This window comes from Pleuronectes platessa, chromosome 6 (assembly GCF_947347685.1).
Source record: "Pleuronectes platessa chromosome 6, fPlePla1.1, whole genome shotgun sequence".
Taxonomy (NCBI): domain Eukaryota; kingdom Metazoa; phylum Chordata; class Actinopteri; order Pleuronectiformes; family Pleuronectidae; genus Pleuronectes; species Pleuronectes platessa.
The window spans coordinates 3,626,779-3,650,430 of NC_070631.1; the positions used below are offsets into that span (position 1 = coordinate 3,626,779).

The 23,652-nt window shown below is 47.9% G+C and overlaps 1 protein-coding gene across 1 annotated transcript in view; it reads left to right on the forward strand.

The window, feature by feature from the left end:
• The first annotated feature begins 1,181 nt into the window (after positions 1 to 1,181).
• Positions 1,182 to 23,652, forward strand: part of magi3a (membrane associated guanylate kinase, WW and PDZ domain containing 3a) — a 100,829-nt gene continuing 78,358 nt past the window's right edge. The window contains exon 1 of the mRNA XM_053424654.1: positions 1,182 to 2,146. Within this exon, the coding sequence (XP_053280629.1) occupies positions 1,840 to 2,146 (307 nt within the window). The 5' untranslated portion in view covers positions 1,182 to 1,839. The remainder of the gene's footprint in view (positions 2,147 to 23,652) is intronic.

Here is a 23,652-nt window from a genome sequence, read left to right on the forward strand (position 1 = left end):
TAAGGCCCAATAGTTCCCTTAAATTCAATCAAGAATTGCACCAAATTGTACAAAGTTATGGAATCAGTCCCCCTAAAAAATGCCTGTTTATCTTTTCAAGGACCATGAATGAAACTCCATATAAAACTATAAAGAAAGTTATTCCTGGCATGCCCCTTGTCTCTGTCATTTAATTGGTTCTTTCTTCCTTCCACTGGTAACCAATAAAAACAGGTGGAACCAATAAAAACATAGACAATAAAATGTCTGTAAAAGTAAAGTGTGTACATGAAAACTATTGTATTTAAAACACAATACACTAAGTTGTGCATCACTCTGTCTTTTGTGAGGAAAACTTTATTGCAACTGTGTGAGACGTGACAGATAAAGAAAATAAAGTTGTTATAAATAAAGTTGGGGATTCAACTTTATTTATTTAGACAGTAATAATAACAATGATCATAAACTTTATTTATGAAGTTTACAAAGTGATTCCCAGACATGACAATAGAAAACACAAAGCAGTTCAATTACAACTTTTGGAATAAACTGTAAGTCTGTGTTACAAACACACGGGGGCAGGATGGTGCAAGAAATCCAGTCCCGCATCAGCAGAGGGAGGAGAGCTCCACAGTCACATGGAGTCTCCTGCAGCTTGTTGCACTGACGGTAAAAATAAAAATAAAGTTTTAACAAACCAAACAGACACAAAACTCAAACTTTCCCCAATTTGCAACGAACACTTCCCACGGGGAAAACTCCGCCTTCCTAAAACACGCCGGTGTGGAAACAGAATCCAGCGCTTCCCAAATCCCCCAGAGCCCCGCCTCTCCCTCGTTCTCATTGGTTCAATGCAAGGCTGCAAAGTCCCTCCCCCGGCCCCTGATTGGACAGAACACCCTGCAGTCAAGGAAGCAACACGGAAAAAGATCTTAAAAAAGTTATGGAGAGATACCCGAGCGGATCTCGTCTGTTGCGAGTTGTTGTGTAGTTTCCAGCGGGAGAAACGCTCCGCACGCCGGCTCCAGACACGCGGGACGCGCGGTGCCCAGCCGGGGAACCAGGAGCCGGGGAACCGCCGCCGTGAAGGGGTCAGAGACGCTGCCGCTCCGGGGGCAGAGCCGGGTTTGTTTCCCCGTTTCCAAGCGCTGCGAGTCGCTGATGTCACCGCGGAGGAGGAGAAGGAGGAGGAGGGCCGGGGAGGAGGAGGAGGAGGAAGAGGAGGACAGGTGCGCAGAGTAAAGTTACCTCTGGTCGGAGCAGCAGCAGGAGGAGGAGCAGGAGGAGCAGGAGGAGGAGCGACACTCCACAACCACATCTGGGTTTATTCCTGAACATCAGCTGTTGGAAGTTTTCTGTGGTTTTTGTCAGGACCAGTTTGGAAGTGGGACAGATTCCCAGCGGATCCACTGGCTGCTCCACAACACGGAGCTCTGACGGAGGCTGCAGCAGCTGGTGGTGGTGCTGTTGTTGTTTGTGAGGACACACAACACAACACAACACAACGGTGCTGAGGGACCGGAGCAGCACCGGAGGCTCCACTTTCCGCCTCGATGCGACACTGACGCAGCAGCTCTCTCATCCCCGCGGACAGGTGATGCTCGACGGGAGGACGCGTCTTCACCACGGGGAGTCGAACCGTGAAATAAAAGAATAATACCAGTTGGCTTTCTTCGTGGATATGGATTTTAACACACGAGCCCGGCGCCAACTTCTCCGATCTGCCATGGTGATTTCCCCGTGCGTCATTGCGCCCTAGGATCCAGAACGCGGGTCTCGAGCTGAAGGACGAACCGTTCTTTGGACTTGTCTTTTCGGGGGGAGGTTGTTGTTGTTGAGTGTCCCAGGAGCCAAGCGACCATGTCCAAGACGCTGAAGAAGAAGAAGCACTGGTCCGGCAAAGTGCAGGAGTGCACCGTGTCGTGGGGGGGATCCGGGGAGCTGGTCGCCGTGCTGGAGGTGCGGGGCGGCGCGGAGCTGGGAGAGTTCCCGCACCTCGGACACGTAGTCGCGGAGGCGCTGGTGTGTCACGCCGGGAGGTTCCCCTGCAGCGGGGACGTGCTGCTGGAGGTGAACGGGACCCCGGTGAGCGGACTCACCAACCGGGACACGCTGGCTGTCGTGCGTCACTTTCGGGAGCCGATCCGCCTGAAGACGGTGAAACCAGGTGAGTCCGGGGGACAGCGACCCCCCGCACGTCCACGGGCCACAGCTGCATGTGTGGGGGTTTACAATGAGAGGAACTGGGAGATGAAGGTGTTACTGGTTCCATGGATGAATGAGGGGAACTTGGGGTTCAGTCCCTCAGGTGCGCGTGTGCGTGTGTGTGTGTGTGTGTGTGTGGTGTAGCACTCATGTTGTTTACACTATGGAGACAAAATCCTTCTTATGTCGATGTCAACAAGGCCCCAAATCATTAAGATTTAAGTTGAAGACCAGTTTTAAGGGCTTAAAGTTAATGTTTAGGTTAAGATATGGTTTGGTGTTAGAATAAGTGTGAATGTGTCTGTGGCCCAAGTTTAACACACTCACATTATCAGGATTTGTCCTCCTACAAAAAGCAAATACACACAATTTAAATAGTTAAATCTTGGACATGTCTTGAGGTTCAGGTTTAGATTGGGGGTCAGGGTCAGGCATGAGGTAACTCTGGTTAATGCTCCAGGAAATCAATGTAAGTCAATGTACCCAGTCACATTATGGAGATTTGTCTTCCTCATGGGGACGTAGAGCAAGTCCCCTCCATGTAAATCATGAAAGCTTAAGGGTGATGACTTGATTTAAGGTTAAACTATGGATTAGGTTTAGATTAAGGGTTATTGTTAAGGATTTGGCAAGTTGTAACCATGTTTAAGGTTAGAGTAAGTTTACAGGAGATCAATATAAGTCAATATAACTTCCTCTTACATCACTGAGACACCACAGTGTGTGTGTGTGTGTGTGTGTGTGTGTGTGTAGTCATATTTATATTTAGAAGCATGTCCATTGGTCAGTCTTTTCATTTCCAGCTTCAGCAGGTCTCAACTTCCTCTTCATTCATTCATTCATTCATGTGGAGACAGACATTTTCCCAATGCCGCGCTCACACTGTGATTCAGCACGCCGGCCCACGGTGCCCAGATGTGCGTGCACCGCAGCATAACCCATGAATGGCTCGCAGCCCTTTGTCTGAACTCGGCCTGTAATCTTCTTTGCATGCACGATTATGTTTCCTGTCCGGCTCTGAGCTGGCATACGCACTCACACAGTCCTCACATGCACATGCACATATAAAGTCCATGTAAGTCTGTGTTTGTATTAACTCTAGCTCCGAGCTTATTGATTGGATTTGCAATGTTTGTTATTACCTGATTTCTGAGCTGTGCCAAAACAAACTACCGGTCATGCTGGGCACTGGGGATGTGGGTGTGTGTGTGTGCGTGTGTGTGTGGATGAATTTGATAGAGCCACTGCTGAGTGTGGCACTTTGTAGACACTTAGCAGGGATTTGTTAATGGCTGCCTTGCAGGGCTCAGACTGTGTCCATGTCCAAGCTTGCAGCACTGAGCTGAGTCCAAGTCTAATTGAATCAATTAGACTCGTATCCTTAAATCCCCAGGATGCTGTCCCGGCCCCGGCCACACGCTCGGACACCTCACGGCTTTGTGGTGGTGTCCCTGCTGTGAGGAAGTTTACCTGTTGATCAGGATTTGAATGGAGGGGTTAGACATATTAAACACTGTTATTCGGGTTCTTGTGTCACGTGAGAGCCAAAAAAAGACAAAACATTGCAGGAGATGTAATCAAGTCTTTGCTCAAGCTTGTGAAAGCTGCATGATGTGGGTTCTCTTGACTTTGTGTGATGTAATGTTGGTTGTGCACCTTGACGTGTGCAGGCTGCTGCAAACCCTGGTCTCCTCCCGGGGCCTCGCTGTGTGTTTGTATCCTTGTCCCTGCTCTCATGATTAATTCATGCTCCATCCATCATTGATGGCCGCGCGGTGCCAAGATGAGGTGGCCGACGGGGGCGGATCGGATGTTATAGCCGACCGCTGTGGATGTAGACTCGCGTTGGCCTGGATGGCTGAGCCTGGAGTGGGGATAAACGCTCCGTCTGGAGGTTACGGTTTCGCCGCCTGTTCTCCACAATAAGGGAAACATCCCATCATATCAGAGCAGCCCCATGTCTTCCCCCTTTTTTCCCTCACAGCCTGATTTGTCTTTACTTTATCTTCCCCCCTGCAGATGTTTACGCCTTATCACCCCTTCTCGCCATTATTCCCTATTTCACTCCTGAACCTGTTCTATCACCACATATATATATTTTCTCCCACCACATATATTATCCTTGAAGTATATTTTGCATAAAATTCCACCTGCAGCTTTTAAATCAAATGAATTTTGCGTCTTCGTTGCACTCGAGACTTCTCGGTACTTCCTCTGCACAAGTCGTGACAAAAGCAACAGAAGATAGTCTTGAGTGCTCCTCTGGCTCCGGACCAGCCGTCGGCCTCAGTAAACAGCTCCCACCTTTGCGAGCAGGCAATCGGCAGGATAACCTTGAGGGGCCGATTGAGAGGCGTAGCGAGCGCAGGTATATTGCAGCTCAGAGGACTGAGGGTGAGTGGGCAGCTCATTGATTAATGCTGCAAACAGACCAGGAGCCTGCTTGGTGTTTTGCCTCGTGGAGCTTAATGGACGGACTGTTTAGCTCCCAGGTCCCAGATCAGCCGTGATTCACAAATCAGCTCTGTAATGGAAAAAAGGGTTCTGAAAGAGATGATGAGGATAATACTGAGGTTTACATTTGACAGCGTTTACCCCAGAGATCACGTCAGTGCATGACTACATTTCTGCAGGCAAGGTCAATCTTTATTATTAATACCAGTGATGAATAATGGCTGTAATCACCGAGGGAATCACAATGGATTCCTACTGAAGGAATGAAGTGTTTACAGGGTTTTATTTTACTGGATCTAGAGCAGCACTGGTGATAAATCAGCTGCCATGTGATGTCACACAACCTCACTCCCTTTAAGACCCGAGCAGAGGCTCTAGAAAACGAGCGGCTCTTTGTATTTTTTATATTTTTCATTTAGGAAAGAGAATTATGCACAACTCAAAGTACCTGGGTCATCTCACTCGGGGCTTTTATTCTGATATACAGACTAAATTATTAAGTTTTCTTGATGCGCCTACATTCACACTCTCTCTCAGGCCTTTGGTTATTTACAGCACACTGCAAATTTCCCATAATCCCTTCTGACAACCAGCTGAGGGTCTGCTGGAACCTGTTGCGTTCGGCTGTGGTTTGAACCGAGCAGCTGAGGAAAGCGAGAGTCGTTTTTTGTTGGGTTTATTCAATGCAATCCAATTTTAATTGTAAAGTGCCAAATAATAGCATGCATTATCTGGAGGCACTTTACATAATGAGGCAGAAACCTGACCGTTCCCACCGGGGCTGCAACCATCGAGCAATTTATGGATTATTTTTTCTCAATAAATGTGTCTTATGATTCCCAAATATATCATAAAGCCATATTCTAAAATAACTCTGTATGTATGACAAAGAAAATGATTCATTCCGAACACCAAGTGGCCATTTGTCAGCCTTTCCTCTCCAAACTAGGCTGTATCAGTTTCTCTCCGTCTCAGTGGCCGTGTCATACTGACGTTAATAGTTCATGCGTTTGCCATCAGCGGTGCAGCGGAGCGATAAGCTCACAGGCCGCGTTAATGTGGTTCCCCCCCCAACAGAGCAGTCAGGGCGTCGGTGACAGAGCAGCTCTAGAGAAGCTGTCAGGATCTCTCTGGCTCTGCAGCTCTGTCTCCCCTCTGTTAATGTAACTTCAGCTCCCAGCATCGCTTTTTTAATCCTATCATGCATCTACAGTGAAGCGCAGGGTTTACTGTAACCTTAGCTTGGATACAAACAAAACGTTGCACCACTGCATCGTGTGTTGCACAATCATCTCATACTCCTCCTGAAGCTCTAAATATGAAGGCCATTTGTATTCTGAGTGCAACTGGGGCATCACTAGAACCCTCCTCCTCCTCCTCCTCCTCCTCCTCCTCCTCCGCGCTCTCGCTCTGCTGCATCCTCTCTTCACGTGAAGGTGTGTGTGTATCTTATAAGTATATGCGTCGCCGTACACCTGACGTGACATCCCACCCGTCAGCCTCTCCCACTGGCTGCTCTCCCGGCTCATTCCCCAAACCCGTCACACTCCTCCGCCCTCCGTCCTGCCAGCCTGTCAGCGTGAGGGACGACGGTGTGGGAGCGGACGGGCACGATGAAAGCCCCCAGACGGCAGCGGCTGCTCTGAATACCAAAACACAACTCCGCCCCTGTTTGTTTCCATCCCTCCGTCCCTCCCTCTTTTTCATCCCTCCGTCCCTCCCTGGAGCGGCCGTCTCCTTCTCCCTCTCCTCGTCCACTCCAAGTTAACACCTCAGCTTCCCTCTGTGTTGCCTCCTCCTTTTGGTCCAGTGAAGAAAGACATGATGTGAGAGGACGGATGAAGACTCAGATCCTTGCGTCTCCTCTTCGGTCTTGGAACCAGCAGAGCTCCCAGATCTCTCCGCCCAGATGTTTGTTTCTCGTGACATGTGCCTCCTCGTTCATCCTTGTTAACACTTCCTGCGGAGCCGCACTGCGGTAATGAACAGGCCGGCCACAGAGAAGCCGTTTTCACACGAGCCATGCCTCTTACTGGCAGGCACCATGACTTGGCAGGCATGTTCTGAAGCAGTGGAGATGAGTGTGTGCTGATTCACCGGCTTCTCGTTGTGCTCGCTGAGTGGTCCAGCTGCACCGTCAGCAGCTGCAGTGTCTCCAGGTTGCTGCTGGTGGAAACGGATGGTTTAGTTTCACACGCACACACACACACACACACACACTATCTGAGAGTTCTGCCCTCTTCTCTTTAGCTTGAGTCCTAATGGGTCTCTCTCCAGCAGCAAGCCGTCCCTGCAGCTGTGTATTCCTTCTGAGATACGATGAGGTCAGCTTCTAAACAGAGCAGATACAGAACCCAGACCAGCGCCTGGCACCTCCTCTGTCATGAGGAATGATGACCTCCATAAATATAACTCGTTCTTTTTGTGTTTTGGCCCATTTTCACTTAAAAATACACATTTGTTTAAACCGACTTTCCATCGTCTGCCTGTGAAGCGCGTATCTCAAGAACGCTTCATCTCATCGGCTTGGTACTTGCCGTGTGTGTTGTTAAGGGCCAAAGGAAGTGCAGTGTCCAATTTGATGGGATTTCAAAATTGTGACAACCCTTTGAATAAACAGACGACAATGTGCACAACTGATTCAGTGCACTGAGTTGAGCGTGACCAAACCTGGGTGAACTTCAGGGTTCTGCAGACTGAGTCCAGCAGCAGGTCTTCACATGCCGCGGCTCGATTACTGCAGGTCACTTTTAAAGTTTCAGAAAGAGAAGCTGCAAACCGGCATCTCCACAAACAGCCCATTCCAATGGGCAGGTTTGGAACAGACACTGCAACTAGTATACCTAAAAAGTTCTTGCTGCAAAAGGACATATGCATGAAGTTAAGTTGGAGTAGTTGCCTGGGTTCTGTCCCTCTTCTTGTCATCCATTAACATTCTGTCTGCTTGGCTGCACTGATACTGACGTCCTGATAAGGGAACGTTTGTGCCCCCAGCCTGACAAACAGCGGGGGGGGGGGGGGGTAAAGCCGGACTGGACTCTGCTGCTATGAGGCAACAAGTGGTTATAAAGATGACGTGCTTTTTAGTAGAACGGCTCCACCAGCTGAGGACCGTGTGGCTGATTGACTTTGAATTCTGTGCCTTTTCTGTTACCGCGAGGGAAGTGGAGATAGAGTGATGGAAATGAATCAATACACAGGTGCACATGTGGATAGAGGGATAGAGGGGGATAGATTATCTGAAAGTTGATTGAACCGAGCTCCCTCCAGATGCCCACTCCCTGCACTCTGCGGAGAGCCTATTTGGGGACTTTGTTTCTGGCTGGGTCGGTGTGAAGCTTCCCTGTGGTGCTGCTGCAGAGGCACTCAGAGGGAACAGAGAGGAGAGAGGCAGCTGGCACATCGCTGTCTTGGAATCTTCCCCGCAGAAGGATTCTCTCTTGAAGGATGAACTCGAAACGGCAAAGAGAAATGGAGAAGAAAGAGGGGAAGGAGCAGAGGGAGGAATCGGGGATGTAGGAATAGGACAAAGATGAGAAGGAGTGGTAATAGTCTCGGGGCTGCTGTTACCATTAATCACAATAATGGCATCGATTCTCTGTTGTGTCTGTCTGGAACGATGCTGCCGACTGTTCATCAAGCCAGCGCTGCCGATCTCAGAGCTACCGCACATGCAGTCGGCATTTTCCAATCACGTCTGCGAGTCCGTGTGAGCTGACTGCATATGTGCGTGCAAGCATGTGTGGTAATGAGGAATTAAGGCCCATCTGAATTGGTTTTCCCTTCTGCCATTTGAGGCCAAACACAATCACACAGAGAGAGAGAGAGAGAGAGAGTTTCCTTCTCGGCATTTTAAGAAGCTGCCAGAGAATCGTCTCGGTAATTTTAGTCTTTCTGACTCTTTCTCTTTTCTCTGGCAATGAAGGAAGATGTTTTGACTCCCTTGGATCCGATCTCCTGCAGATCTGAGGGGTTTGTTTTGTGGGTGTGGCGGTAAGACGAAGACAAATTGCCCGTCTGTGGAGTGTGTTCATACGTCGGATCCTCCAGTCGGGATCATCCATTACACTCTGGGTAGTAAATCAGTGGAGAAGACTCAATCCCAGAAGTTCAGTCTCCTGGTTGGTTGGCTGTGGTGCTTGACACTTGGCCGCGTTCCAGAGCTGATGAGCCTTCGTCGATACTCGTTCTGCCAGCGCGGCCCACTCAGCTGTTCAGTCGAGGTACTCCACCTCAAAGAATCGATTTCAGCCCACTCTCCTGGTGCCGGTGACATCATCTCATATCAAGCGGATATGAAGCCCACCAGCCTCCTAACACACCCTCACAATAACCACCTACTCAGCCAGCTGCTGCTGTGGCCCCATCTGCTCCCAGAGCTGCCGCAGTGCTGCCAAACCTCCACATGAGAACGGTGAGGGGAGGAGAGCATTTCATATTCAACCAGGGAAGCTTCCTCATTCCCTTTTTCATATCTTCTCTTGTCCTGGTCCTAGTTAATGGTTTTAACCCATTAAGATCTGAGGTGCCGAATGAAACCCCCTCTAAAACTGAAACTGAAACTCCCTGAAACCTGAGGGATTCGTCCTGATGCGGGAAGCAGCCATTTTCTCCTTATGTTACTAATGCACCGTGTGTCCACCCTCTGTCCTCCGTGCTGAGATGTCCTAATCTGTGGAGACGACCCTCCCTGAGTGTCCTCATTAGAATTCATGGACGTCGGGAGCTTGCTTTGCTCCTGAGCTTCCCTAACAGGTTATCGATCGGGTCCAATCTCACCCCTGTTAAGTCAGCTGACACTTCCAGAGCCGCCGCATGTGCCCCAGGGCCTGATGTGTGTGAGGAGTGTAGGACACCGGGAGCATGTCCTGCTTACGGGGGAATTTGACTTGCTTTTATTCATGATGTTTCGTGTCTGCACGGGGGGGGGGGGCGTTCACGGTGACCGCTGATTGGATTTGCTGTGACAGGCCTCCCTTCTCAGTATTCAGCTCGTTCTTATTTTCTGCTAATAAGCTGATCCCACATTGCTGTCCGTGAAATGCGAGGAGGACTTGAACTTCCTGCACTCGTGAGTGTGTGTGTTTGGTTATCAGGTGTGTTTTACATGTCAAAACAAACACACACACACACACAGACTGACACATTTGCCACGGGCGCTTGCAGCTGCCGACCTGTCTCCGACTCTCTGAGGTCTTCGAGCAAATTGACTCAAGAGATCACACGCACAATGCTCAGTGTGTAGAGTGAGCAGCAGGAAGCGTCGCTCTATACCGATGCAGCTGCTGAAGTCACTGGAGCCCGTCGCACAACAGCCGAGGCAGATTGTTTGTATATCTTCAGATACGATGAGCTGCTGCAGATACAGTCAGCCCTTTGTTCTGTGCTCATTAAGCAGAGAGGTTTGCAGAGTGTGGAGCATCCTCACCTGTTTTGTCGGGTTGTGAGAAGGTCATGTTGTGTTTATTTAGGGCAAACATTTTTTTTGTGTATTTCCCATCACCTTTAAACCCTCGTGCACCCGGGCAGTCGAGTGAGCTCTGTACGTTTGTGTTTCCTCTCCTCACGATCAACTGAGGCAGTTTGTTGTTACCTCTGTCAAGTAGGTTATGTTTTCACCTCTGTGCCTTTGATGGTGAGCAGGATGACGCAAACAACTACAGAGCAGATCTCTGTCAAACTCGTCGGAATGATGGGAGATGAATTTTGACCCAGATCTGGACAAACAGGCAGATTCAGGAGTTTTCTTTTCACTTTGTTTATCACCAACCTACCTCCCAGGGAAAAATGTATGGATTCTTGATTCTTGCACCTATATTCAAACGAGTCCAAATAAATCTAATTTAAAAATCCAGCAGGTTTAAATGTTCAGTGAGTGTCTGGCCTTGCTGGGATTCTACTGGGTTCCAGTTGGCAAGTATATTGGCAAATAACAACAACCGTTTTGGTATCTTGTTGTAAAATTCCTTCATGCGTGTTGCATTACAGGAAGATTTCATAGTAAAACAAAAAGCTCATTTGATCTGGAGCTGGTAATATTTATATTGGTAATGAATTAGTTATATAAATATTAAACTTGGTGCAGTTACTTCGGTTTGTGCCTCAGTGCTTTTGGAAATGTTCAGCAACAACAGACTGATAAAACTGATTTGATAATTTTCACTGTTTCATCTCTACTTTCAGCTGCTTCAGCTTCAGGGAGAACTATGACTGAAGTTTTACAATCCAATCACTGGACAACATTTTACTCCATAATAACAGTTGTGTAAAATAAAGAGTTGAATCCGGTTTCCTGATTGGAAACGTTCCCTGAAACCTCTTTGACAAACAGCCTCCTTGTTGACGCACACGTCCCGCGGGAGGTCCCTCCTCACTGATTCTCTGGGAATGGGGATCATCTGTGGAATGCAGTTATTTCTGAAGTTCCTCCAGTGTATTGTTACCAACAGGTGCTTGTTCTGGCACAAGTTCCACATTGTCTCCGTGTGGCCTCTCACGGTGAAACCTTCCACCGAGCAGTTGCTTCTGTCCTCAGGTCCTTGTCCTCCTCGTTATCTCGTCTCTGTTCATAAAAAGACGCAACAAAAGAATACGCTTCACTTCTTCACAGTGAGAATCACACAAAGGGAGGATAAATATCATCACAACATCAAATGTGTTGTTAGAAAATGTCTCTTTTAATCCGAGGGTTTTTAATCTTTATTCTCAAAGACGTCTGTTTCGTCCCTCAGGTGCAGCCGTCCTTGGTCCAGACACGTGTGTTTGTGTGTGTGTGTGTGTGTGTGTGTGTGTGTACACTGCCTCTCTTTAATACAATGCATCAAAACCTCATCAAGCAATCATTCAAGGCCCATCATTTGTATTCCAGTCATTCATCGTGTCTCTGGCACATGTCCTGTAAATGAAGAGTGGTTTCAAGGTGGCGCGGCAGTGAGGCCTCTTAACTTATTACGATTCCAGCCGAGCCATCAGTCTGTGGAGGTTGTAGTCACAGGGACTGGAGGATTCAGTCAGTGAACAGGAATGTGGTCCCACTGGTTGTTTTAATGTAGATGCACAACCTGTTTTTTCTCCTCAGGAATGAGGAGTGTTGAAACCCTTTGGAATGTTCCGCTTTTAAAAGGCCCTTTTTTTAAAATAGAATCTCCAATGTCTTCACTCCACAGATTAATTATTAAACTTATGAACCCCGGTCCTTTTGGAGATCAGATAACTGAGCCAAACCCACGTTGGCCGAGGAAACAGATGAAAACTTGAGTCAGAGATTTAGCAAATCTAAGCTCTCAAATTTGTTTTGGGAGAAGGAGGTTGCACTGAGCTGGTTTCGTGGGGGGGGGGGACTTCCTCTTAAATTGGTCCAGGACTTAGAGGGGCAGTGATTGGGGGGGGGGGGGGGGGGGGCGGGGACTGCTGCTGCTGTCTGTGTGCCCAGGCTGCCTCAGAGCCCCCGTGTCTCCTGATGAGCTGGCAGTGTATCTCACACCGATTCAACACCTCCACTGACGGGCGGCTGAGAAGCAAACACACATGCAGGCCCAGGCATCAAACGCACATATACACACACACACACACACGTTTGCACACGTGATGAATACAGTTCAGATTCTTCCTGACAGCCACCCAGCCGCTCACTGACCTGCCCTGACCCCTCACAGCAGTTTAGCACGAGACGGCTCCAGACTGGACATATGGGGGTGAGAAGAAATAGATCCTCTTGTCATGAAACACGCACACCGACTTGTTTTCAATGCTGAGCACACAATGTGCGGTGTCACGTGGGATGAGTGTTTCATGCCCATATAAGGGACTGGTGCTCGTTCTGCAAATATAACTTAGCGGTGTCTGGGAAATTAAGTTAATAAGGGCAGATAAGCAGAGTTATTTCCCAGTTTGGACGCAGCACTGGGATGAAACCACAGATTCTTTAATTGGTGTATTCATGGTCTCTAGTAGCGACAGGTTGTAGGTTTTGTCGTGTTTTGTTGTGTGTGTGTGATACTAAAACTGTATTTGTGTTGCACCTTCCAAAACTCAGATACAAGGTTCTTTACAGGAAAAACTGAAACACAGAGAAGTAAGAAAACTGATTTTACAGATGAGAATATAAAATGAAGCATTTGGGAAATTATTAGAATAGTAATTAAGATTGTGTTCAGGATTATAATAAAAATTAAAAAAACGTTGTAAAGCAAAAGTTCCCTTATCTTGAGAAATTCACATTTATAAAATGATGTCTTGAAGAGGGATTTAGAAGAGGATGAGGAGTTTTGGTAATTATCACATTATGACATAATGGGATTCAATGATTCTGTTTTTCCACATTCGAGTCTAATGATCTTTCAGTTTTTCAGTGTATCTATTTCTTCGATGTATTTTCTCACTGAGTTACAACCGACATCAGCTTAGATGACTCGTCACACTGTTCACTGATTTGAAATCCAAATGCCAGAGAAGGAAATTAACCAACGGGGAAAAACCCTCAAATTTATGGCGATATTAAACTGCATCATTTTCACCAGTGGATCTTTGTCTCTGTGACTCGAAGGCTGACGCGGCTCCTCAGCGATGCAGCCGATGACTGACTCACTTCTGCTGTGAGTCACACGTCCACTGAGCAGCAGCGTGTGGATGAGAGGGATTCCTTCATGATCACGAGTCCACGCTGACTTACAGGAATCTCACCTCACCAGCGCTGTCACGTGTGTGGTGGTGGTGGCGGAGGATCATTCAGTGGGTTACCGCAACCACACAAAAAAACACACACACACACAGGCACATGAGAGTTAAAGGACAACACAATTATTTGTTCATGTTTTGGCCCATTAACCACATTAACAACTGGTCTTAAAGCATATGAGTCATTTTTTGATTTCACATTGGGTTTTAAAAACCAACTGCACAGACTTGATTGTGTTGAAAGGTGCGATTTGGGCTGTTTTCATTGATTTTGTGTAATTGAAAGTCAGGCACTCGTCTCACTGTGCTGCAGCAGCGTAAAGAAAGTGAAGCAATTAGCGATGGTGTGCGTTCTGAAAAGGGGATGATGTCAACTTGTTTGTCTCTTGCATCAAATAGGTTGAAAAGAATGAAATACAAAGCAATGGTTGCCTGAGAGCAGGTCATTAAATGGGAAATGCAAATGTGAGTTATAACAGTTCGAGCTTCGTGCTACAACCACATTACTACGTTTAACCTTTACAGCAAATGGCTAATTGCGTCTTTTCACAGTTTTCATCAAGGCTCCAGCCGTCATGTGATTATATACGTTTTCACATGTGTTGGTATGAACAGGGACTAAAACACACGAGAGGCCAAAACTCTTGTGTGGACAGGAGATTGTTTAAGTTTGAAACCGAACTCATAACGATGCCTCTGTCCTTGCAGGTCCTTGATACCTGTGATTCCTCTCCCTGCTCCTCTGATCTCACCGTGCTCTCTTTGTTTTCAGGCGTCTTGTTTGTTTACCCGGATTTATTGTCCGTTTTTTTTTCTTTTTATCTCCACGCCACAGCTACAGTATGCAAATATATGACCAGCTTTGGCAAACACCGGCCAATCCCAGGTTTGCTTGAGTAAGAGATGATCGGGAGTCATCACTGGGGGAAGCGTGCGGACGAGGCAGGTTGTTAAAGGGCTGAGTCCGTGGTTTACAGATCTGTGTTGACTCGGCTGTTTTGACTCCTGCTGAGCTGATGGATGAAGCCTCACTGAATTTAACATACACACAGAGATACACAGAGACACACACATGCACCCTGATGTTTCCATAAAGCCTGATGTTTCTCAACTAATGATCCTGCTCGCTGCCCGAGTCGTTTCTATTATTGGTCCCATTCATCCATCATTGGCTGCTTGGTGATGCAGGGTGTCGGGGAGCACAAGTGCCCCCCCCCCCCCCCCGCTCCTCCCTCCTCTCAGCCCTCCGTCAAAACCACCTCCACCCTCCCTTCCTCCTCGTCTTTCTCTTTTTATCTCCTCCGTCCTTCTGTTTTTTCCTCGTGCTCATCTGCGGATGGTTTAATGTGAGAGATGGGATGAAGCAGAGCAGGTTTTATTCTCTTCCTCTGCGTGGGCTTTACTACCATCCTCAAAGCAAAGAGAGGTTGTGGGATCAGAAGCAGGAACAATGGCCCCTAATGGAGTGCATGTAAACATGATCAGAAGATGTCATGTGCACTGAACCTGCAGTGGTTCCTCAAGTGCTGCTTTTGATGTGGAATCAAGCAAAGACTCGTGTTGGACGAGAGGACGCCCACCGACCACAGAGTTAAGAGGATTGTTTGGTTGACAGGGAGCCGGAGCAGGAAGCATCACTTTACCTCCTCAGTTTCATGTAGAGCCCATCAGCGGCCGCCCTTTGTCTCCAGAGGGAGCCGAGCCTATCAGCCCTGCACGCACAAAACCCGCCACACTCGTTTGTTGGTTTCAGGGGAAGTTTCTAGGCAGCATTGTGTTTCCAAGCGGAGCCTGTTTGTCCAGGTTGAAGGACGGGGGAATGTTTGTCATCGTGTTTGAATCTCTCTCTCTTTGCCGCGCAAGCAGATTGACAGTGGCGATAACAGCCCGTTGAGATCCTGTTGTTTTCTGACACCCGGCTGCCTGGAGTGCGTACACCGCCTGTTGCTGCTCTCGACAGGCAGCGCGGCTAATGACAGTATCGAGGATGAAAGCCCCACGTTGCCTAACTACCGACCAGTATCAGTTCCGCTGCTGTCATCTGATCCCTGAGGAGGGAGCATGTGCTGTATTCTCTTCCACCCTTTTAAAAGATTTAAAGAGAAAAACTGGCGGCGCAGGTTTGAAATGACACAAACATCCGCTGTGACTCCCCTCACCTGAGGACAGGTGAACTGAATCAGGCAGATTGCAAGGAGAATTTTTTTAGGGCCGAGCTTGAGAAAAAGTCGGGAGCTGCAGTTAGGGTTGCAAAAGGGTGGAAACTTTCAATTAAATTTCCGTAAACTTTCCATGGGAATATTAAGCTCGAGAATTTTGGTAATTTTGAAGAAAAAAAATATATATACGCAATATATAGATAATTCCTAGCATCCTTCACACTACAGCAGGGCTTTTGAGGCCTGCTGTAATGTGCAGGACCAGTCAGGTATGTTTCGATGAAATTACTGGGGGAAATATATTAGAATGCTGATTGAGGATTGTTCATCTGTTCATCTAGCCTCTTTCTATTCATTAATCCATCAATCGTAAAATATTTTTAAAGACGATTCCAATTGTTTGGGCAACTATTTATATCTCTGGTATTGCATTAGTGTTTTTTTACAAGATTTTTTCTCATCTTATTCTACAGAACAATTCCACGTGCACTATCTCATGTGTGGAGACATTTCACCTCAGCCAATGTAGAAGGAAAGGCTGTGTGCATTTGCAAATACGATGCAAAGACCTATGTTGAGAATGACACAAAGATGCAGAAGCATATAGTCAAGTGCCCAAAGTTTCCTCAGGGCTCAAATCAGCCTATGACAAAACAAATGTTTATATTTATGTCTGTATATGACAAGATAAATACAGTTAGCATAAATTACCAACACAATTTCCCGTTAATTCCTGTTAATTCCCGGAATTTTGCAACCCTAGCTGCAGTGCATGCGTACTTAGTGCAAATTTGTGTTTAAAGAATACGGGAGCAGGAGGAAGACAGAGCAGTGAGACCAATTAGCTTGTTCCCGGGCCCAACTGGGGATCTCTGTGGGAGCAAAGGTCTGACTTCCCCCTCTGCACACTGCAGCACTGCAGGTCCACACAGACACACACGCCCCGCTGCAGCCCTGAAACTCTCACTTTGTGTTAGTTTCTATTTGTGAGTCGTTGTCGATCCTTGCAAGTGTTCTTTTCTCTCCTTGTGTCTTTGATGTGCCTCAGATCCAGTGCTCGCTCTCTTTTATCAAACCTGCTCCGAGCCGTCTCCTGCAGTCTATTCTGAGCCTTCCTTGCCAATCGCCTGGAATCAAAGGCCATTTGATGATACATTAATAATTTATTTCCTTTGCAATAGCACTGTTAGCTGCTGTGCTTGAGTTATGATGAATCGTCTGCAGTGGCAAGCCATTCATAAAAAAAAAAAGAAACTGGTAGAGCAATGAGCCTATGAGGGAATACAATTATGTAAATGTGAGCCGATGATAAAATCTCTGCTCCGAGACTTGAGTGTTTGTGTAGGTAGCAGCGAGGGTGAATGCTCTGGAAGTGCATGAGACTAAAATGCGTTTTGGTGGAAAGGGGGCCGCGCCTCTGGAAGCTCTGTAATGAGGACGGGAAGGCGTTTTAGATTCTGTGTTGCAGGCTACAGGCTGTTTCAAGTAGAAGAGAGGAGAGAGGGGCACAATGAGGAGGAGGAAGGAGAGGAAAAGAGGGGGATTAGGAAGGGATGAGGTCTGAGCTGTAAGCCCCACACACGCCCCATCTGGGAGGAGATGAGCCTTGCTGTCTGTAAGTTGCAGGGAGGGCTAAATTAAGTCATCAGCGGCGGCAGAGAATTACGACCAATCGTGGATAATGGCTCGTCGGAAATGTCACCACAATCAGGCGTTGATTAGCCGCACTCCAGTCGCTCAGCTGTGTCTATATCTCACCGGGTCATTTAGCTGGAGAGGAATCGTCACCGGACTCTGGACTGCAACCTGCCGGTGTGTGTGGGTGTGTGCGTGTGTGTGTGTGTGTGTGTGTGTGTGAGTGTGCGTTTTTCCTGCACACACACAAACGCTGAGGTGATAGAGATCATGTCTACTGGGTCCTTTCTGAAAGCGCAATTGGAAATCAGTGTTCTGTAATATGGAGGGAATAAACGGCGGTGTTAAAGTTGTGTATTTAATATGTCTGCGTGCGTGGATTTTGATTTGTTATCTTTTCTGTGTTCATGGGAGTTTCTGTGTGTGTGTGTGTGTGTCTGTGTGTGTGTGTGTGGGCGGGTGTGCATTCCTGTCTTTGTGTTTCTTTCTCTTATCAAAGTACCAGTGCTCTCTTGACTCAACCAGTCCACTGTTTATGAACTGTATGTTATGATTCTGCTGTTCTCTGCCCCGTCGTATTTATTACCGGGCACAATCGGCGGATGACGGTAAATTACCAGCTTAATTGCTTAAAAAGGAAATAGCTGCTTGTAGCACTTGGGCGGTATGACATGTATTTACCCTCAGATAACCCTCGATGAAAGACCCTCCCTCTCACACACACACACACACACACACACACACACACACACACACACACACACATTCTTGGGTTGTTTTGGATCTGGATGACATGGTCAAAGTAAATATTCCAGTGCAACTCCAAACTGAAACCATGTGTTTGCTCTCTGGTGACCGCCTGCAGCCGGATTTCAACAGTTCCACCTCTGCAGCCGCGGTTAACCCCAGAAAATGATTTCATTCAAATGGAGATATTTGATATATTTTGTCATAATTCACTTCGTGTTTAATAGTTCAACACTCTCTGCTGGAGAGTTTGCCCTCCAGTGTGGACTCTGCCCTGTGTGTCCGGCCTCCAGCCTCATGTTTGATATGAATACCAAATGATTTTGGGATCAGCCTACGCTTGCACAGCATGGGGGCGGCATGTGATTCTTGCATTTAATGTGTCTGCCAATCACGACAGATTACCTCCGACCAGTGGAGCACAAGTTAAACATGTGATGGTTTAAGTCTGGTGCTCCGGCGTTTGTCTGCTGGTCACAAGCGGGGAATTATTGGGCTTGAGCCGCAGCCCCCACGTGGTGCGATAAAAAACAGTGGAACTATTCTCCAGCATCACTTCACTGTGGCCACATTCAGACCCGAGTCTCTTTGAAAAGCATCCAAGCTCTACAAAATCCCTCTGGTGCAATGAACCTGTTTGTTTGAAGTGGTCTGCTCTTTGAAATGCCTCATAAGAGAATTTGACTCCAGAGCTGTTTTCTCTCAGAAATGCTAAGGTGAGGAGTTGAAAGGAAGCAGAACCGCTTTTTAAGACATTTCTCCAACAGGATGATCAGGTCCTACTTATCCTGCAGGCAGGGCAGAGACACGGGCAGAGACACGGGTAGAGGCACAGGCAGGGAGACACGGGTAGAGACACGGCTAGAGACACGGGTAGAGACACGGGCAGCGACACGGGCAGAGACAGAGACACGGCTAGAGACACGGCTAGAGACAGGGCTAGAGACACGGCTAGAGACACGGCTAGAGACACGGGCAGAGACACGGCTAGAGACACGGGCAGAGACACGGCTAGAGACACGGGCAGGGAGACACAGGCAGAGACACGGGCAGAGACACGGCTAGAGACACGGCTAGAGACACGGCTAGAGACACGGGCAGAGACACGGCTAGAGACACGGGCAGGGAGACACAGGCAGAGACACGGGCAGAGACACGGGCAGAGACACGGGCAGAGACACGGGCAGGGAGACACAGGCAGAGACACGGGCAGAGACACGGCTAGAGACACGGGCAGAGACAGAGACACGGCTAGAGACACGGCTAGAGACACGGCTAGAGACACGGCTAGAGACACGGGCAGAGACACGGCTAGAGACACGGGCAGAGACACGGCTAGAGACACGGGCAGGGAGACACAGGCAGAGACACGGGCAGAGACACGGCTAGAGACACGGGCAGAGACACGGGCAGAGACACGGGCAGGGAGACACAGCTAGAGACACGGGCAGAGACAGAGACACGGCTAGAGACACGGCTAGAGACACGGCTAGAGACACGGGCAGAGACACGGCTAGAGACACGGGCAGGGAGACACAGGCAGAGACACGGGCAGAGACACGGCTAGAGACACGGGCAGAGACACGGCTAGAGACACGGGCAGAGACACGGGCAGAGACACGGGCAGAGACACGGGCAGAGACATGGGCAGAGACACGGGCAGAGACAGAGACACGGGCAGAGACACGGGCAGAGACACGGGCAGAGACACGGCTAGAGACACGGGCAGAGACACGGGCAGAGACACGGGCAGAGACACGGCTAGAGACACGGGCAGAGACACGGGCAGAGACACGGGCAGAGACACGGCTAGAGACACGGCTAGAGACACGGGCAGGGAGACACAGGCAGAGACACGGGCAGGGAGACACGGGCAGAGAGACACGGGCAGAGACAGAGACACGGGCAGGGACACAGGCAGAGACACAGGCCTGGAACAGGTGAATAATAAATGAATTCTTCTTAGTTGCCTCCGTCCGGCTCTAAATACAATTCACGATGCAGAGCTGATGGATTTAAAAAATTCATTCATCCCCATTGGCCGTTCAAATGACTCATGATGATCTATGATGATTTATGAGGATGTGCGATGGATGTATTTATTGAGGTTATGTGGTCTGACTGCATGTTGCTGTGTAACTAATTGCCCCTCTGAGAATGTAAAGATACCTTGAACCTACTGACTTAAGGGGGGCGTCCACCAACCAGAAGGTTGTTGGTTTGGTGGCTCTATTCCCTGGTCCATCCAGTCTGAATGCTGAAGTGTCCTTGGGCAAGACATTGAACCACCTAATTGCCTCTGACGACTATTCCGACATGAGAGGTGTGTGATAGAAAAAGTGCTGTGTATAGAATGTGACTTGTACTTTGAGTGATCATTAAGGCAAGAAGAGTGCTATATACATCAGTTACCATCTAACAGTGAGTGTATGGGCTGCCCACATGTTAATCTTCAGCCCTTTTCATTACATTTATAAAATCTGCCAAAAAATTACTAAAATGACTCTTTTTTTTTTTTAATCTATTCTTTGATTTATCGTCTTCACTCTGCTCAGCTCGGCTCACAGTGGCAGCCTAACAGTCACTGCTGCTGCGTCTGGGCCAAGATCGGTTCCCTCACACGGACTCTCCTGCCAACGCTGTGGGGTTGTTATCATTCATTCAAAAAGAATGGGCCAACTAAAAGAAATATCCCTCCCGAGAGATAGAGGTTCACGAGGGTCGGCTGATGGAGCCTATTGTTCTCCGGGTTCCACGGTCAGACTTCAGGGAGGGAGGAAGAGTGTGTGTGGTTGTGTGTGTGTGTGTGTGTGTGTCTGTGTGCGTGCACGTGCCTCGCCGAGCCTCGTCTTGGGGGTCAGGAAAAACAACAGGAGTGTGTTATGCTGCACTCTGCTGGAACCCAGCTGGGGCATTACTTAACCCCCCCCCCCCAACACACACATGCACAGACACACATACACACACAGACTTTTTTGTAGTTCAGTGAGCACAGTGCCAAGTCATTGTAAAGTGAACTGTGGATTTTTGTGTGTGTGTGTGTGTGTGTGTGTGTGTGTGTGTGTGTGTGTGTGTGTGTGTGTGTGTGTGTGTGTGTGTGTGTGTGTGTGTGTGTGTGTGTGTGTGTGTGTGTGTGTGTGTGTGTGTGTGTGTGTGTGTGTGTGTGTGTGTGTGTGTGTGTGTGTGTGTGTTGGTAGTAGCCCCTTCTGTGTTTCCCAGTGTGACTCGAAGCATTAATGTAGCGTGCATGATCTCAGCTCTCTGTCTGTGTTTGCGTCTCTCTCATCTCACTGCCTGATTGGCCTATTTTACATTTTACCTAATGAGAGAGAGAGAGAGAGAGAAGGAGAGCGAAAAGGATGATGTAATGAGCGGCTGCGTTTTCACCGTTATCGTACACTTCCAGGTGTGTGCACAGGTGCATGTGTGGTGATCAGACCTGTGACTTATCTTGTGTGTGTGTTGATGTTTTGGTCGAGGAATCTGCCGACAAAGAAACGTTTCTCCATTCCAAGTTATTTCGTTTATTTTTAACGCTCAGATTTTCAGTTTCCTCCACGACCCACTGGTTTCAAGGGGCTTCTTCCCAGCATGCCTCAGTGCTGCCTCACTCTCTGCCCCCCCCCGACCCATGTCCCTGTGGAGGAAGGTTAAAAGTGAACGGGGAGCTGTGACTTTATGAAATGGTAACCTCACAGTGTTGTATCCCCAAGGCTTGAAACTGAACATTTTCATCTGTTATCCTGAGATATTCCTGTGTGTGTGTCTGTTTGTGTGTCTGTTTGTGTGTGTAGTATGCCCACAGGCTAGTCTTTGCCTGTGTGCATTTCCAGAGCATGCAGCAGCGTGCACACTTCTCTATATGGAGCAGTATTGATCTTTGGCCCTGCTCTTAAGTACTGACCAGTGTTGCAGTGGCTGGCCCCGCTGGTGAATGCTGCAGAACGCTTTGACCCCAGAATCCCTCGAGCTGCAGCTCTGCTGAAGGACAGAGTAGTTGAAGTCTTTAACTTGGTACAAAATGCACAACTCACCGCGGACCTCAGAAACACTGAGTGTTTACAATCATAAAAAAGCGTCTCTCTCCCATCCAGCTGCTGTCAGTGTGTGTGTGCATCAGCTCTGATATCTTTATCTACCTCTGCCCAGAGCTTCCCCGAGCTGTCAGCCTCCGAGCTCAGCCAAGCCAGGAACCTCCCGTCTTTCTGCTCCTACTGCTCACAGCCAGATAGCAGCAATCAACTCTGAAGCCTCCACTTGAACTCCTCTTGCTCTTCTCAAACTTCTTTACAGTTTGGATACTAACTTCCTGAAGCGTTGTGGTCACTCTGGGCTGTGTGGAGTCTGAGCTCTGAGGGAACAGTCGGGCGGGAGGGGCTCTGAGCGGTCCTGTAAGTCTGGACCGTGAACAATGGTTCTTTATATGTGTCCGAGCTCATTGTGCAGGTCGAGTGTCAATAAAAAAAAAACGCAAGGTCAGCTGCTGCAGAGCATTAACATCGACCAGAGGCCTTGAGGAAGAGCTCTTCTTGTTTTTCCAAGTAGCACTTTCACCATGTTTTGCATTGGTCTAAACTCCCGTAGCTGCCAAGTGACAATTGAGAGAATGTTTGGAAACATACAGTTGAAAGTTGAAATGATTCTTAGTTGGTTCATTATGGATTTGATCCCTAAAAATAGCCTCAAGAGCTGTAAGGAGAAAAAAAAGCGACTGGATCTTACTGGTGATTTTTGTGCATTATGAATGCAAATTGGGTGAAAGATTATTTACTGTGCAGTGATTTAAATGTGTTTTATTATAAAAAAAAAATTTGTTGTAAGAAACAGTATAAGGATTGGATGTACTGCACGTTATTGTATTGACAAACTACACAATAAAGTGTGGGCTGGAAAAGATTCATTTTTTTGCATACTCAGAATATGAGTTAAAAAATACAATATTGACTTTCAGCACTTTTCAACTTTAGCGTCAAAATGAACCTATAAATCAGCCAATTAATGATTTTCTAGCGAAAACCCCCTGATTGAGAAACCATTGCCCAGACAGCGCGTCAGGAGCCTCAACCTTGCCGAGCCAAATTGGTCCCAGGACGTCGTGATCGAACCGAAATCCATAAACCCGGCAGCAGCTGCTTGTTTTGTTTCATTCTTTCCTACCTGAAGAAAGAGCTAAATGCGTTGTATTGATTCTTTAAAAGTGATTGTGTTAGATAAATGCTTTTGCTACTTCATTAAAAATAAACCGCTGTGCTCCAATTTGATCAAAACGACATTCACGGAGGGTTTGGTTGTCTGTATTAAATAAAAGTCATTTTTCTTTTTGCTCTCTCAAGTGGAAAAAAAGAAATCCAGATAATGCTGCAACCTTCGAATCCTCAGCCCCGCGGCACAGGCTTCGCTTATCTTAACCCCCCCCCCCCCCGTGACCCTGCCCTCTTCAGCTCTTCTCTCGGCACGTCGTCCTCATGAATCAGCCCACACTCCCGTGGAGCGGCAGTGCCATCGGGGATTTACCCACAGGTGTTCATGACCACGAGGACAGCGACCTTGACCACTGGGGAAATGTCACCAGGGATTTGTGCGACCTCGCGGAGATAAACAAATAAATCAAATGTTTGCGGTCTATAGATCCGTGGCCATGGGAGCTCTGTGTCCATGTAATCCAAAAACAACAACACACACAACCATCATCTCTTCTGGTTTGATGTTGAACTTATTTATGGATTTAAACGTCATTCTCAAGGGCTGGGAACATTTCTGAGGCGAAGCCAAAAAACAATGAGGCTTTGATTCCTTT